We start from the raw sequence: 15,726 nt of genomic DNA on the forward strand, positions 1-15,726 counted from the left end.
AGACCAAGTCATTAATTAGCTGGTCAATAAAAAAAAAATAAAAATAAAAAAAAGACTGTTATGAACCTGGTTAAACCAGCGCACCATCACACAAATAAAGCTACCCACCTCTGAATTTATAAAGAATAGTCACATTATCCCTCTTAAATGGGATAGTGTTAAATTACAAAGGAGGCCAACTAATGTTGACAGGTAAACAAGTCATTTCCTCCCAGGTGGTGTTCAAAGTAATTGAATTCCTTATACCTGGATCCCCCCCCCCCCCCCAATAAAATCACCCAGGATGTCAGGAAATTCAGAGTTGACAAATAAGGTTTTGCAAATAATCTTTAATGAAATACAACAGTTTTACAAAAAAGGAACAGTTACAAAAAAAAAAAAAGTTTTATTTACAACACAAAGGAATCAAATGGAAGAGGAGTCGTGCTGGTTAGGGATGTCCATGAGGAAGGGCTCATGCAGAGGTCTGCAAGGGGCTTACTGGCTCTGCAGGCTGAAGGGGTGGAATAAGGCAAGTCAAGTCAAGATCAGTCAGATTCAGATAGCCCTATAACCAGTCACTACCTTGTCCTCTGCCTCCTGTGTCCCGCTGCCATTATGGACGGAGTCGCCGTTGCCGTTAACAGAAGCCTCCTGCTTAGCCTTCTTTGAGTCACCATTCTTCACTGGGCTCTCTTCTGGTTTCCGCTGGGTGACAAGATTTTGGATTCACCAGAACGCAGAGGCAGAAACCTCCAATGACTGGACTTTGAAGCAAGACTGCTACAGGTTTACATTGACGGAGGGCTCATGTCATAAAATATGGCAAAAAACGCATGATGCATTCAAGACAAAAGCCTACTACATCTTGCCAGATTGTTCACAGAGATTGTGAACACTCCAGAGGCAGTACTGACAGACCAACCAACCTTCTTCCTGACCAGGTGAGAGATATCAGAAACAGCCTTTGATGTAGACGCGCCATCAGAGACAGGGACCTAGGGGGGGACAACCAACACACATGCAATTAACAGTATACCAGCTATGAATCATATTCCATTGTGCAAGGTTAACTTCTCATAACATGCAGCATTCCTTAAGGCATGTCACTCTAGGACATCTCACCTCAGATGAACTTCCACCATTCTCTGCCGAGAAGCCGGAAGATGAGCCCCCTGCCTAGAGGAAAGACCACTTGGTTCAGCAGGAGCCAAAATGAATGATGTCTGCCATATTGGAAGGTAGCATGATACCACAGTGCCCAAACCAGCCCATATAGCCAGAACATGAGCATACCAAAGTCTGTTGGATGGCCTCTGATGCCACCACAGCAGTCTTCTGGCTCTCCTTGGCATCCTCTACTTTCTCTCTAATATCAGGTAGCAGCTGCCTCAGCTCCTCCATCTCCTTATGCTCCTCAGCAGCTCCCTCTTTTCCCCCTGCTTTATCCAGGGTCTCCTGGAGCATTTCTGTAAAGGACAAGGTATCACGAAGTCTAGGCTTGCAGTCTGACACAGATGTTCAAAGTTTATTAAAAACCCAGAGGTTCTCATTTTTTCCTCGTCTGCCAGGCATGTCAATTTCATTTTACTTGAGAGCTTTAATAAGTAACAAAAGCCCAATAAATCTGCAAAGATTCAGAACCAATATTATTGAGGACCAATTCATCGGTCAAATGAAATTCAGTCACACACAAAACCGGTATTTACCAAGGCGACTTTCGATGACCTGGATGGAGCTGTTGAAGTGCTGTATAGCCTTGCTGTACTGGCCGGTATAGCCATAAGTCAAGCCTAGTTGGTAGTGTGTTTCAGCCAAAAGTCGGCTATGGGGAGCCAAGTGCTTCAGCTGGATGGAAAGGCACTCCTGGAAATCTTCAAGGGCCTGGCTATAATTCCCTGGAAGGTAGAACAAAGACTGATCATAGGCTCACCATCTCACTAACCAACCAAGGACAGTATTCAGTGTTCTTGAGTACGATGATGATCAAAGGGATGAGCACTTTCAGACAGGCCATCTTGCCTTACAGAAAACAGCTATCATTAATTAAAACCAGTGACCCTGATAGCATACTAAAACAATAAGTTAGGCCAGAATCACAAACCAGATTCAGTGCCAACTTCTCCTAATTTGAGGTGTGCTTGTGCTGCCAGCAGCTGATCCTCTTTGCTTTCTTTCCTTGAAGAAATAAGTTACACATCTTTCAGGTAAATGCATGCATGAGTGACATTCCACCTATCAACTGACTGTACTATTGTTCCAGAAACATGCAGGTGCCCCATGTCCTACCTTTTGTAAATGACCTTGGCAACCTCCAACATCTCCCAAGCCAGCTGGAGATTGCCCACCTCTTCTTCTTCCCCCTCTTCACCATCACTCTCCTGTTTTGGCAATAGGACAAGAATTCAATTATATACACGTTTTCCTTAACCTTGTGGGGTCTAGGGGTAGGGAACACACTTTCACTGACTGGGGCATGGTTACACATCTCATTCAATATCAAACTAATTTGCCATGAATTCTTATATTTGTTTTGGCATTACATTCATCTTAATCTTAAGTCTGACACATTAAAGTGCACTATGTGAAGTTTGTAATTTGACAAATTATAAACATTACAAAATGCAGGTTTGGAACACTTGCAGAAAACATTATAAAAGTACATAGTAAGCAATGGTGGCAGTTTGTTTTGATCCCGGATATCTGATCACCAAAGTCTTGGCTACATGAAGATGACTAAATGGTATAGTTGCAACATTCCGCTGGATAAATAAGAATAAGCCAACTCATGGCACTATTTCTGGTCTCCTTCCGTTGAATATGTAGGAGCTCTCATGTGTATGCATGAGCCATTCACACCTGGCCACACCCCCCCCCCCATGGTCCTGATGGGGATGTATCTGGATCGCGTTTCACCATTGCGTTGTTCAAATTACCATGCAAATGCGATTTGAATATACGGCAATACGGTTATTTAGACTGCAAATAGCAATCTTCAGTTGAGGGCAGCAGCACACACCCCCGATGCAACTAACAAAGGTGATTTTTTTTGCCTATTTAACCTAAATTTAAAAAAAAGTATAATTCCGATAATGAACATTTTGAAGAGACATTACGGATTTAGTCAGCGGTTTTTTTCTCGTTTCTACAATAAGATTTCAGCGAGTTATGAATTGAAATACACGAGAAAGATACGCAGAATCGTCAGCCCCAGAAGGTTAAAAGGGAAACAAATTATGGATTTGGGGCAGTGGATCTTACTTTTCCCTCTGCAGCCTGTTCCTCCTCCTCCTCCTCTTCCTCCTCCTCCTCACTATCATCTGAAATTAGACAGTCAGAGACATTTAGATGACTTTCCCCAGTGTGGCAACTCACTATCACTGCTAGCTCAAGCTTCCCAGAATGAGATGAATACAAGGTTAGCAACCCACAAGTGTCAAAGTGCTCATTCAATATGATATCATGGAATAGCCATCAGTTTCTGACATCTTTGTAGGACAGAGCAGGGGGTGCGTTGAAAGGTGGGTGTGTACAATAGAGCAGGCATGCCAAACATTTATATCAGCTGAAGTCAATCCATTTCAAGAAATGGACAGGTATTTATCAGACATAGGTCAGGTAATAATTATGGAGGTCTGCTAATCATAGTTAAGCGCCCATTTCATACATCTTTATATTGCAAAAAGACACTTTATATGCTGGTTACTTACTGGCATACTTCCAGTAAGCACAAAGGAGATTACATGCATGGGTCCACATACTTCGCCACCCTCATGTTGACATCCCCACTAACCATCCTTTCAACACCCACCAAACTTCCGATACACCCACTACTCCAGCCTGCAGAGACCTGCACTTGGTCTGTTTTACCACATCATTCAAACAACTGCTCCTTTGAGAGCAGGCAGTAGGAATAGTGGCCAACATAGGATGCATGAATGGGGCCTTCAGTTTGAAGTAGAAGCATTACTCTAGAGTTTCTGATTAGCTTTAAAACTGAGAAATTCTTGCCTGGGACAAAACTAAGTTGGTTCTACAGCCTGAGGACCAATCCAAGGTTAGAGCTCTTGGAGGTCCATCAACTGGACGTACCTCCTACGTGGGGTACAATCCCTCCAATCACAACGTGTGACAAAAACCTCAACCGGGGCTTGTGTGTTATGTATAGAGGGCCAGACAATGTTTCCATTCAAGTGCAGTTGCTCAGATAACACCAGCCCACATTAATGACCAGCAATACAGCATTCAGCCAATCTAGCATACACAAAAATTACTAGTGCATCCAAGACACTAAAACCCCAATCCCAGTGTGTGCTTTTCCATTATAAATGTGCACCCAGCCACCCAGTTTACCTCCAGCTTCCTCTGTATTCTCTACTTTCTCTTCCATATTGTCTCCATCAGTAGCTTTCGTACCCATAACCCCCACCTTTGACTCCTCCCCCTCCCCTTCTTCTGAAGTCTTCTCATTGCCTTCTTCCATTGCCACATCATTATTCTCAGCAGAACACTGATCCTCTACAGGGGGTGTGCCAGATTCTTTGGCAGAAGAGGCCACAGCTCCTCCATCCTGTTCCTGAGCCACCTCTGCTTCAGTCTCCCCATTACTGCCCTCTGCCTTCCCTTTCTCACTTTTTCCCTCTTTTTCTGACATGGCATCATAAACTTGCACTCGGAGCTCATCTCTGGTTTCCTCTGAAGTCATGACAAAGCAGAGCCTGAAGTGAGATGCTGCACACCACAGTGCAGGACTGAAGTCCACCACTAAAACCGATTAACCCCACAAGGAAACAAGTTCATACCTGTGGGAGTAAAAGTGAAGAGGCCAGCTAAGAAGCGGAGGTTTCTAGAATAGGATTAACCTGATCCACTCTTGATACAAATACGGAATGGATCGAATAAGGTTTCTGCCGATTCCTAATCTCAATCCTCTTAATATTTAAACGTACATACACATAGTAGACAACTGATGTAAAATTGGCAAATTATAGATTTAGCTTTGGTACCCAAAAAATGCCTGAATCAACCCCGTTTACAATCGAATTTCAACTTGGGACATCACTGTGCCAAAAGAGACACCTCAGTCAGAGAAGCACTTGTGGAACACCAGGCTCACAGCAATTAGCCCAGCAAATGGGCTGCAGAGGCAAAAAGCACCACTAACCATCCAAGTTGTCTGCACTCTCAATCTTTGAGTCATCTTGTTTCGCCGCTTCTTCAGACTCTTCCTCGGGGACGCCATCCAGGGCATTTCCCAGTACAGTGTTCTCCATTCTTGAACCACAGAAAGTCATTAGTTACATTGTCCATAAATTCCCATTCATTTGAAAAATGACTGCAGACAAGAACATGTCTCTTACTACAGGTCCAGGACAGAAGTTGCCCGTATGAACCTTGCTTTAGTCATTTCCTGAATGATATACTACCATTTGCAAGTTTCTGTCCAATTATACTGGTAGTCAAGTATAGCAGTTAATACTTATGTGAAGGTAAGTAGATCATGAATTCCAAGATTAGCATGCATGTGAGCAAGCCATTGTAACTTGTCAATTCTGCATATGGACTGTGGTACTCCATTAAGGGTGTACATCCATATGCACACAAACTGTGTACAAAAGGGTCATCACAGGCACAGCCTTACCTTGCCATATCTAGCAGAGCCTTTCCACACAGAAAGAAAGCTTCCCCACATTCATCAGCTGTATCCCCATATTTCTTGGCTCTGAACAGAAAAAGTTGCAAACATCTTTCTCCTACTTAGACAATACTCTTCCCTCGGTTATTCTGCATACCATCCAGAATTTAATACTTAAGGAAAACCCATCACTACAAGCATCCATTTCAAAACAATGTCCACCACCTCAGCATCACTCTATACTGCAACAAAGGCCAATTCTCTGCATAGAGGGCAGGTTCAAAGCTGGACCCTCGCCTACTCACAGCATGCTACAGGCCTCTTGGAAGACGGCGACAGCTGATACCACGTCGCCCATAACCATGTGGCGGTTTCCTGTTCCGATCAACTTCTTTGCTTCTTCCATAACAGCCCTGGGACTAGTGAAGCAGTAAAGTAAAATATTAAAGAATATTAACGCGCTATAACGTTTAAAGCTAATTATAAATTAATTAAAAAGTGTTACTCGGCAGAGAATTAGTTACCGCATCACAGAGCAAAACTTTCGCATACAAGTCGAAATCAATCATGTGATCAACCCCATAGCATTACGTCATCCCATATACAATTCTCATTACCAAACACAATCATTTAAAACTTTCTGGAAAGAGTAGCTGCAATTTTACATCACGCATGGTTCAGTTTTGATCGGAACTCACCTTTCGGTGGCGCTCGACGAAGAACAAGGCTTTTCATCCATGCTTTTTATATAAATATAAAAAAAGCACATTAAAAAGCAATCAGCGAAAACAAACATAGGCAAATATTTCGTGGCTTAAATATGTCGCGGAATCAACACGCCACCACCTTTCTGAAATAAGTGTAAATCTTTCACAGGCAGCTTTCAGAAACGCGTTTGCACTGTTGTTTGCATTGCTCAGACATGCGTCATAAAGTCCCACCCCCGGCCATGCAAGTGTGTCCGCGATCAGCCATACTTTAAAAAAAATATTAAATTGCAATAGCGCGTCTCCGCAGTTCCAAATCTAGTCTTCAATATCTTTACTGGAATTAGTATTTGAGATGAAATAGCAGTTTGTACATAGGCAGTAACTTCGGCTGACAGCCTGACACGTTAGCGCCTTCTTCACAAAAGCAGCACGCTAACGTGCTACAGCAAGCCGCTTTAGAAGAGTCCTCCCCCCAACAACGCCATTAAAAAAGGAACTTATTTAAGTTCAAAAGGCAGCAACGGGCTGGAAAGAGGGGGAGGAACGGCACGACGAAACCGAAACTGATCGAGCACCCTGATCCAAACAGCAGGGCATACACTCGGGCACCTGGCTGCGGGGTCGTGCCGAGCAGACCCGCCGTCCGGCACTTGCACGGTAACTCGTTTCGTCTCGCGGTCCGAGAAAAAGCCTGGCGCGCCAATTCTGACCAACTTCAACTAGCCCGCGTCGCCCCCCCACATGCTTCACCTGTCTGCGTTTAAGGGGGCGGCCGACTCCTCTGGCATGTCCGCTTAAAAAACAAACACGAGGCGTGCTTTCCTATGGCACTCTTAAAACCTTAAAACCACACCGCTACCTCCTTACGCGGGAAGAAAAGATGGCAGAGAAGGTTCTCTATCCCTTCGCCTGTTCAGTTGGCGCCTTTAAATACAGAACGCGCGCTCACTTCCGCTGAACTTTGAACCCAGAATAAGTTCGGGGGGGGGGGGGGGATAAAGAGAGAGAGATAAATTAAAATTTATAAATTTAAAGAGACAGTAAATGGAGACGACAGTGACTGTCCACCCATCTAATGAAACAATTACATGTGTATTTTCTATTTCAACACATTGACTATTCAGACAACGAGCCAGTAACTACGAAAAGTAACTTCTGACCAACATTGTAAATCAATTTACTTTCCCGCAGTAAAAAATCGTAACCAAGCATGTATGTTTTAGATTTCATTTTAGATCAAATATTTCGTATGCTTTGAATAAAATAAGGAACTGATATGGTTTAATTCGTTTCATGCACTGAATAAAATGATAGTTATAATATTGTATAGCTTTCAATGGTACGCTACTTTAACTAGAGAAATATTTAAAATGATACAATTCATGATTTTTCTACATTTCTTGATAATGAGATGATTTAAAAAAATGTGAATGTGTGTACCTTTTAAATTTTTCCAGTAGATGGCGGTAACATTACTCTTTAAATGTTCAAATAGCCATAACTTGAGAAGAGCAGCTCGGTGGCTCATTGGGTAGTACTATTGCCTCACACAAGGGTGGGACTGCGATTTAATTTTTACCCTCGATTTTTGGTCTCTGATGGCCCCACGACATTTGGCATTGCCAGACCTTTTATAGGGCTAATACCGAACGTGGTTCCTTCACGACTTCATAGTCTGCGAAAAATAACTTAAGAATTTGCATGTTCTCCCCGGGAAGTGCAGTTGTCCTTCTTGTACACTGGTTTCCTGCCACAGTTCAGACACGCACTTGAACTAAAAGTGTCTATAAATTGTCTATAATGTATGTATATGCTCCTTAATGGACTGGCATCCCATCGAGGCTGTACCCCAGATTTGTAGCCTCTGTTACCAGGGATTGGCTCTAGTTGACCCTTACCTGCATGATAGGTTAGAAGGTGGAACAATGGAAAACACAAGAAAGAATACATAGGCATGAAAATCTTGCCCAGAAGTGAAACAATTATACAATAGCAACAATAAAGAAAAGTACAAATGAACTTTACAAAGCAAGAGAGATAAACTTATTTCCACGGTTCTTTGATTAATATTTGCAAACATAGATAATTAAAAGCAGAAGTGTTTTTTTCTATTATTTTTCCTTTAAAATACACTGTATGGACAAAAGTGTTGGGACATCTGGCCATTCTAAATATATGGGAACCAATATGGAGCTGGTCGCAGGGGCAGCATGTGGCTCAGAGCTAAGTCTCTGTGCTTGGGATCAGAAGGTTGCCGGTTTGAGCTGGCCCTGCCACGTCACTGGGTCCTTGAACAAGGCCCTTAGACCCCAGCTTCCTGGGTGCCACAACAGGTGGCTGCCCATCACAGCCGTCTTGCTCTCGCTTACAGAGAGCAAGCTGGGGGAAGCATAAAAAGAATCTCCACTTGGGGATCAATAACATATCTATTATTATTATTATTATAACAGCTGCCAGTCTTCTGGGAAGGCTTTCCATAAGATTATGGAGTGCTTCTGTGGGAATTTTTGCCCATTCATCAAGAAGTCAGGTACTGATGTTGGATATGTTGGATACTCACAATCTCAATACTAGTTCAACCCAAAGGTGTTCAGTGGGGTTTAGACCAGGGCTCTGTGTGGTCCAGTTAGGTTCTTCCACACCAGACTCATCTAACCATGTCTTTATGGACCTTGCTTTGTGCTCTGGAGCACAGTCATGCCGGAACAGAATAGGGCCTTAAGAACATAAGAAACTTGCAAACGAGAGGAGGCCATTCGGCCCATCAAGCTCATTTGGGGAGAACTTAACTAATAGGTCAGAGCTGTTAAAATCTTATCTAGCTCTCTGATTTAAAGGAACCCAGGGTTTTAGCTTGTGCTACACTAGCAGGAAGACTATTCCATACTCCAACTACACGCTGTGTAAAGAAGTGCTTCCTCAAATCTATTTTAAAATGTTCTCTGGGTATTTTCCACCTATGGCCACAAGTTATAATATTTAACCTAATATTTAAGTAGCCATTTGGCTGAACAGCATCCAGACCTGTTAGAATCTTATATACCTGGATCATGTCCCCCCTTAGTCTCCTTAGGCTAAACAGATTCAGCTCAGCTAACCTCTCCTCATAAGACATTCCTCTAAGATCAGGAATCAATCAGTCTACGTTGAACCCTTTCCAAGGCAGCAATGTTCTTTTTTTTGGCAATTATATATTTTTTGATTTTTCTTTTAATCCCCCCCAAAAAATAAACATTTATAAATAATAATAAAGTAATAGCAATAGTAACAATAAATAAAAATGAAATAATAACAATCAGATTAGATTTTTTTTTAAAAAGAATAACACATGGTAGAAGTCATGATGTAGATATAGACATATAGACAAATTAAGGAGGGTTATAACAGATCTACAAAGGGTTGCCATATTTTAACATATAACTCCGCTTTTCCCTATAGGGTGTATGTTAGTTGTTCCAAGGAAATTATCTCTTAACAGTTGGGTGAACAAGTCAAATGTTGGAGGTTGTCGCTTGTTCCAATTTAACAGAATACATTTCTTTGCTGTGTAGGAGATCAGTCCAGTTCTTTTAGAAGGAATGGGGTCCATCTTGCCATCCATGTCTGTTCCGAAAAGGTATTTCACAGGTGTCTTTTCATAGGTCTTGTCCAATATCTTTTCTGAAAAGACATGTATCATATTCCAGAACTGTTGCAAACTAGCACAGCCCAAAATATATGCATCCTCAATCCCCTTTAATATAGTCGAACCGGGGTTAGGTAAGTTCCTTGAATAAACAATTATTACATGAAAATGATGGAAATGTAGCATTATATATATATATATATATATATATATATATATATATATATATGTATATTATGATCCCACTGAACCTCTTCTAAGACTTGGCCAAGGTCTTGTTGCTAGACTGCTTTAAGTGAAGGTAAAGAAGAGTTAACATGATCCAGGAGAGCTAAATATATTTCCGAAATTTTGCCTTTTAGCATAGTAGCCTGTTGTATAATTATATCTACATGTGAAATTTCTGTTGACAGTTGACTCCCTTTCAAAAAAATCATTTATTATTTGTTAAGCTGTAAATATTAAAAAAAGATACTAGATACTTAAAGCCTTTCTGTGCCCAATCAAACAGAGAGATAGTCTGATAGTCTGTAGTTCCCTGGGTATTGGTGAACCCACAAATTGATTCATTATCCAGAAATTTCCCCAATCTTTAAAATAATATCTAATACAGCAGGTACAGAAAACGCATTCTGAAAGATAAAGTCATCTGCGTATAGTGAGATTTTATTTTGTATACTTCCAATGTGAACTCATTAGACAGCCTGACTGGTACATATGTCCCCTGCCAGAGGCTCTATGGTTAAATCAAATAAAAGAGGGCATCCCTGTCGACAGTCTCTGGACAATTTAAACCTTTCTGAAAGGATACCATTCGTACATATATGTGCGCTGGGGTTTCTATATAAGGAAGGACCTAATCCAATTTATAAATGTGCCACCCAAATTATCCATCCATCCATTTTCCAAACCGCTTATCCTACTAGGTCACAGGGGGGTCCTGATGGGCACAAGGCAGGGAACGTATTATTCTCCGGTGTATGCAAACTTTTGGACACAACTGTATATGCATTGTAAGTCAGTGAAGCATCAAAATGAGTTTGATCACATTTTAAGGTAAAAGAACTACATTGTTGCTTTAGTACTGACTTCAGACGTGCAAGCAAAACATGATGTACCACATAAAAGAAGACTTTTAATGTCCTTAATTATTCTACAACTTTTAAAACTCATTTGCAAAACTCATTTGCTCTCAAAAATAGCAAATGTTTAACAAGTGAGAATCAGTTCAAATTAACAAAAAGGGAAGTTGTAATACAAACATGAATGCGAAATGATGCAATAGACTGATCAAATTGGCCTTACTGATCAAGTGACTTTACAGCTAAATAGTAAACAGTATTGAACATTACAAACCCTGACCAACCACCTTACTTTATTTACCCTGCCATATTCACTAGGCTACTTAAAACAACCAAATGTGCTCTTTCTGTTCTCCTTACAAGAAACAAACTGTTGAGTGGTCATTTTTCTGTCCAATTTGTCCAGCTTGTGCTTTCGAATGTGACACACAGTGACACTATTGAGGCGTGTTGGTGTCATAGTCCTTAGCAACCACGTTTACAGCCTCCAGATGCGGCTGTTGAAGCCTCTTTCAGCTTCAGCTGATGACACGGGAATGACAAGAAGCAGTGTAAGAAGCGTCTCAATTTGATCAGAGAGGCCACGGACCTCTGGACCCATCCCCTAAAGCAGGGGTCGGGAACCTTTTTGGCTGAGAGAGCCATGAACGCCATATATTTAAAAATGTAATTCCGTGAGAGCCATACAATATGTTTAAAACTAAATACAAGTAAAAGACCAACATTTTTAATGTACAATAAGTCTCTGAATTCTTTTTAATAACGCTGTTATGCTGTTGCTAACCAATGATGAATAAAGTACTTCTTACCATTAATGCGACTTATGGTGCTGAATGGTTCTGCTGGTGGCTTTGTAGTCTGGGTGATACGTCGTGAGGTTAAGCTTCATGCAGGCATTGAGACTTCCATCCGTTAAACGTGATCGTAGGTTGGTCTTAATGTTCTGTGATTGGCTCCAGCCACCTGCAACCATGAACATGAGCGGTAGGAAATGAATGGGTTGAAATACATGAGCATGTTTTATATTTTTAACATTATTATTTTTTTTATTAAAGATTTGTCTGTGAGCCAGATGCAGCCATCAAAAGAGCCACATCTGGCTCGCGAGCCATAGGTTCCCGACCCCTGCCCTAAAGAATGACTGCATCTTCACTGCTAGATTGGAAATTGTACTTTGTCATGAACATTGCTAATTGTACTTTCAGGCAGTCAGAGTTAACTTATGCGTGCTGTTGCACAACATCATTTACCAGTCAAGAGGACTTGTTCAAGATTTCTGATCATATGCATTCCACCCTTTAGAAATTGTTCCCTAAACTGCATATCTACAACATCCAGAACATTAAAGAATTCAGTACTGTAGTAATCAGTAGGGGGTTGCATGCATATGTGCAGGAGCACAGCCTGTGAAACGCTGAGGTGGCTTAAAGGCACATGGAGAGGTAACAGGAGTGAGATGAAGTGTTTCACACATCTTGGTTGCTTTGTTGTAAACAGTTTTAAAACTCTCTGGATTTCTTTTTTTTGGCAAAGGCTTCTTTAACACTAGCAACAGCAGAAAGCACACCATCCACTGTCTGTGTTCTGATTCATTGACCCACTCCATTGCTAATAAATAATGAGGCAGTACAGGCCTGCTGTGTAGGAAGGTTAACCCTCTATGGCATGGTGTAACCCTCAGGCAACAAACCACTATTTTGGCCCACACACTGCCCCTTTAAAATTTTACCAAAAAAACATCACAGTAAAAGTCTGATGACAAGTCTGTAACCAATAAAATTTGAGGTGGGCGTGGGTTTGACCTTTCGTCTGGGGGTGGAACAGTCCTTTTTGCAACCATAGCCGGCTTGGACACACTGCTAGCAAAAGGTAAGATACATTTCACTTTTTAACATGTTAAAATTTAAATAATTTTGTATAAATAATATCTGTGATGTGCATGAATATGTGAAGAAGCCTATTTAATTGATTAAAGGCACTTTTTGTCTTTATTTATATACTAAAACGGTAGTCTTTCATTTGTTGCCACAGGGCAACATTGCGCAGTTAGACCACTTTCGTTTGAACAATAACATGCTCATGGATGGAGATGTGTAGGGATGCATAGTTATCACCATAATCAATTTTTTTGATGTACTATCTACTATTATTCACAGGAAATGGATGCAAGGACATTTTATGGGTGTAAGGAACATGATCGAGCAGTTAGGCACATTCCTTCTGACAGTGAGGACAGTGAGCTTGAGGAGAGTGACAGTGAGGAAGAATGGACACCAGGATCAGGTTTGAGGGAGAGTTAGGAGATCAGGGTTCAGTTAGTAGAGTATGTCATGAAAATGTGTGTGTGCTGGTGTTTGTGTGTGTGTGTGTGTGTGTGTGTGCGCATGCATGAGAGGTATATGACCTATTCTAATTGTATGATTCCTTGTTTCTTTTGAAAACAGACGGTCTGTCTGATGACAATGAGTCTGTGAATGAAGAGGAAAATGAAGATGATGTACCAAAGGAAGATGTTTCACGATTACCCCGCTGGAGAACACACCACAGTACCATCATCACTGATTACCCAGAATGGCAGGCCAGCCTTCCAAAATCAGACAATATCATGTCCCCCTATGAATACTTCAAGATGTTTTTTTCTGAAGACATATTGGAAGTAGTTGTAGAGCAGTCAAATTTATATGCCATTCAGTGTGATACCAACAAGCCCCTAAACCTCACAACTAAAGAACTGGAGCAGTTCATGGGTACAGCGGTGTACATGTCATTGTTTGGATTACCAGGTACCCGCATGTTTTGGAACAAAGCCACTCGAGTGTCCCAGGTAGCTGACACCATAACACTAAACAGATGGGAGTTTATAAAAAAAATCCCTGCACTTCAACAACAATGAATTGAGACAACGAGAAAATCTTGATCCACTCCACAAAATCCTACCACTGGTCATTCACCTTACCTCGAGGCTGCAGACAATCCCAATGTCTGAGAAGCTGGCTGTAGATGAGCAGATGGTCCCCTTCAAGGGAAGAAATAGACTCAAGCAATACTTGCCATCAAAAACAAAGAAATGGGGCTACAAGATACTCATCTTAGCTGGCTCTGATGGTGTCCCACACAATTTTGAGATTTATACAGGGAGAGCTGTGCAACCCCCTGAGCTGCCAGATGTAGGAGCAAGTGGCTAATCTCCAACACACAGATTGATAAACCATCCACTGATGATTGTTGAAATAAAACTTGTTGAAATTGTTGTTGTCGTTGAAATAAAACTTTTTAAATTAATTTATTGCTTGTTTGCTTCTCATTCAACTTATTATATAATATACAAAACCTTGGCGTTTTAGTACCCTTGTAGCATCTTGTTGCCCTGAGACAACAGACCAAAATCTGGTGGGGGGGGCTGGGGGGGACACATTTTATGATTAATATTTTATCAAGGACCCCCAAGCTCCCTAAAACTAGAGTAAAATATTTTTTTCCTCCTAAAATAAAAATTCATGCCATAGAGGGCTAACACAGTGCACAGCACAGTGGACATAATGAGCAAGAGGTTGTGATTTCCTGATAATGGCCTGTGCTCCATTATTTTTGCCTGCCATATTTGGCCCCTATCATATGTTTGTCCCCATTACCCACTGATTGACAAATTCAGGCACTGTAACACATCCATCACCACTCTAGCTAGATTTTCTCCTGTAGTCAGAGAAGTCTCATGAAGTTCAATGAACTCCTCAAGAACAACTCGATCAAGATCAACATATCTCAGACAGAATGCCTCTTGCTCTTTTCCGGACATATCTCGTGTACCATCCATCATCACAGTAAACTGCAAGTGTGGAAGTGATTTGATATCATCTGCTGTTCCCTTTATGATAGAGTTGCTAAACAACTGCAGGAATTCATACCGAATTGGAGCTGAAGTATAGACATCCTTTCTACCCATCAACCACTTGGTAAGACAAGGATCATTCTCTGATTTGTACTTGTGTAACTGATCAAGATTCCCTTCACCACACTCGTGCCCCCGAAAAAGTAAGCCCTGCCTGGCTAACATCTGCATACCACCAATGATTTTCAAAGACATGCCCTAGCTTCCTCCTGCTGTTTAGCAGCCACACTAGATAGTTGCGATTGAACTGACCTGTCTTCATAAATATGTGTTGTTACTGCTGTCTTGTGACATTCTGATTTTTCATGTGAACTGAATCGCTCAAGGGCTTTTTTCCAATTTTTAAAACCAGTCAAAAAAATGCTGGTTCTGAATTCTTTGCAAGTGGTGATGTCTCTGAATTAAAAGCTTTACTACAGTAACAGCACAGTATCCCTTCCACACCAGGATTAACATGGAGCCATGGAAATCTTTTGTACCACTTTGTTCGGAAAGTAAGAGTAAACTTAAGAATTAAGTGATCATTGTTGACACACCATAGCACAACAACGAAATGTGTCCTCTGCATTTAACACATATGTGACATAGCAGGGGGCAGCTAATTCAGCACCTGGGGAGCAGTGCTTGGGGGCAGTACCTTGCTCAGGGTCCCTCAGTGGTGCCTTGTTGGTCATAGATTCAAACCTGCAATCTTTCAATTACAAGTGCGCTTCCCTAACCATTAAGCCACCAACACCTAAGGTAGTAGCCGCCTGACAATGAATTTAGGTCTGGTTGGTTGGGTTTATTGAACTCTTGGGTAATAA

The 15,726-nt window shown here is 41.4% G+C and overlaps 1 protein-coding gene and 1 long non-coding RNA gene across 3 annotated transcripts; one reads left to right on the forward strand and one right to left on the reverse strand.

Annotated features, from left to right (window-relative positions):
- Nucleotides 1–309: 309 nt before the first annotated feature.
- LOC125716958 (histone-binding protein N1/N2-like) lies at nucleotides 310–7,269 on the reverse strand. 2 transcript variants are annotated; one of them, XM_048989840.1, is made up of 15 exons: nucleotides 7,075–7,269; nucleotides 6,313–6,354; nucleotides 5,920–6,033; nucleotides 5,621–5,701; nucleotides 5,144–5,253; nucleotides 4,333–4,674; nucleotides 3,241–3,299; nucleotides 2,269–2,360; nucleotides 2,084–2,157; nucleotides 1,689–1,877; nucleotides 1,276–1,448; nucleotides 1,105–1,158; nucleotides 909–977; nucleotides 565–687; nucleotides 310–493 (listed from the first exon to the last, which is right to left on the reverse strand). In XM_048989840.1, exons 1-15 carry the CDS (start codon nucleotides 7,110–7,112, stop codon nucleotides 455–457), a joined length of 1,599 nt encoding a protein of 532 aa, XP_048845797.1. In that variant the 5' UTR covers nucleotides 7,113–7,269; the 3' UTR covers nucleotides 310–454. The 2 variants fall into 2 exon arrangements, with proteins under 2 accessions (XP_048845797.1, XP_048845798.1); XM_048989841.1 differs by lacking the exon at nucleotides 4,333–4,674 and having other exon boundaries at nucleotides 7,075–7,268.
- Nucleotides 7,270–10,256: 2,987 nt separating this feature from the next.
- LOC125716986 (uncharacterized) lies at nucleotides 10,257–14,313 on the forward strand. Its single transcript, XR_007384447.1, has 2 exons — nucleotides 10,257–12,900; nucleotides 13,476–14,313. It is a non-coding gene; the product is annotated as an uncharacterized LOC125716986 (long non-coding RNA).
- Nucleotides 14,314–15,726: the final 1,413 nt, after the last annotated feature.

The sequence above is a fragment of the Brienomyrus brachyistius genome, chromosome 21, assembly GCF_023856365.1.
Source record: "Brienomyrus brachyistius isolate T26 chromosome 21, BBRACH_0.4, whole genome shotgun sequence".
Lineage (NCBI taxonomy): Eukaryota > Metazoa > Chordata > Actinopteri > Osteoglossiformes > Mormyridae > Brienomyrus > Brienomyrus brachyistius.

What these genes read in the sequence shown, in the direction of transcription:
- LOC125716958 (XM_048989840.1), bottom strand. Translation starts at nt 7,112, where the DNA reads ATGCCAGAGGAGTCGGCCGCCCCCTTAAACGCAGACAG. An exon ending in GCCCCCTTAAACGCAGACAG is followed by an intron (nt 6,355 to 7,074) that starts GTGAAGCATGTG and finishes TTATATAAAAAG; the next exon opens with CATGGATGAAAAGCCTTGTT. An exon ending in GCCAAGGTCATTTACAAAAG is followed by an intron (nt 2,158 to 2,268) that starts GTAGGACATGGG and finishes TATTTCTTCAAG; the next exon opens with GAAAGAAAGCAAAGAGGATC.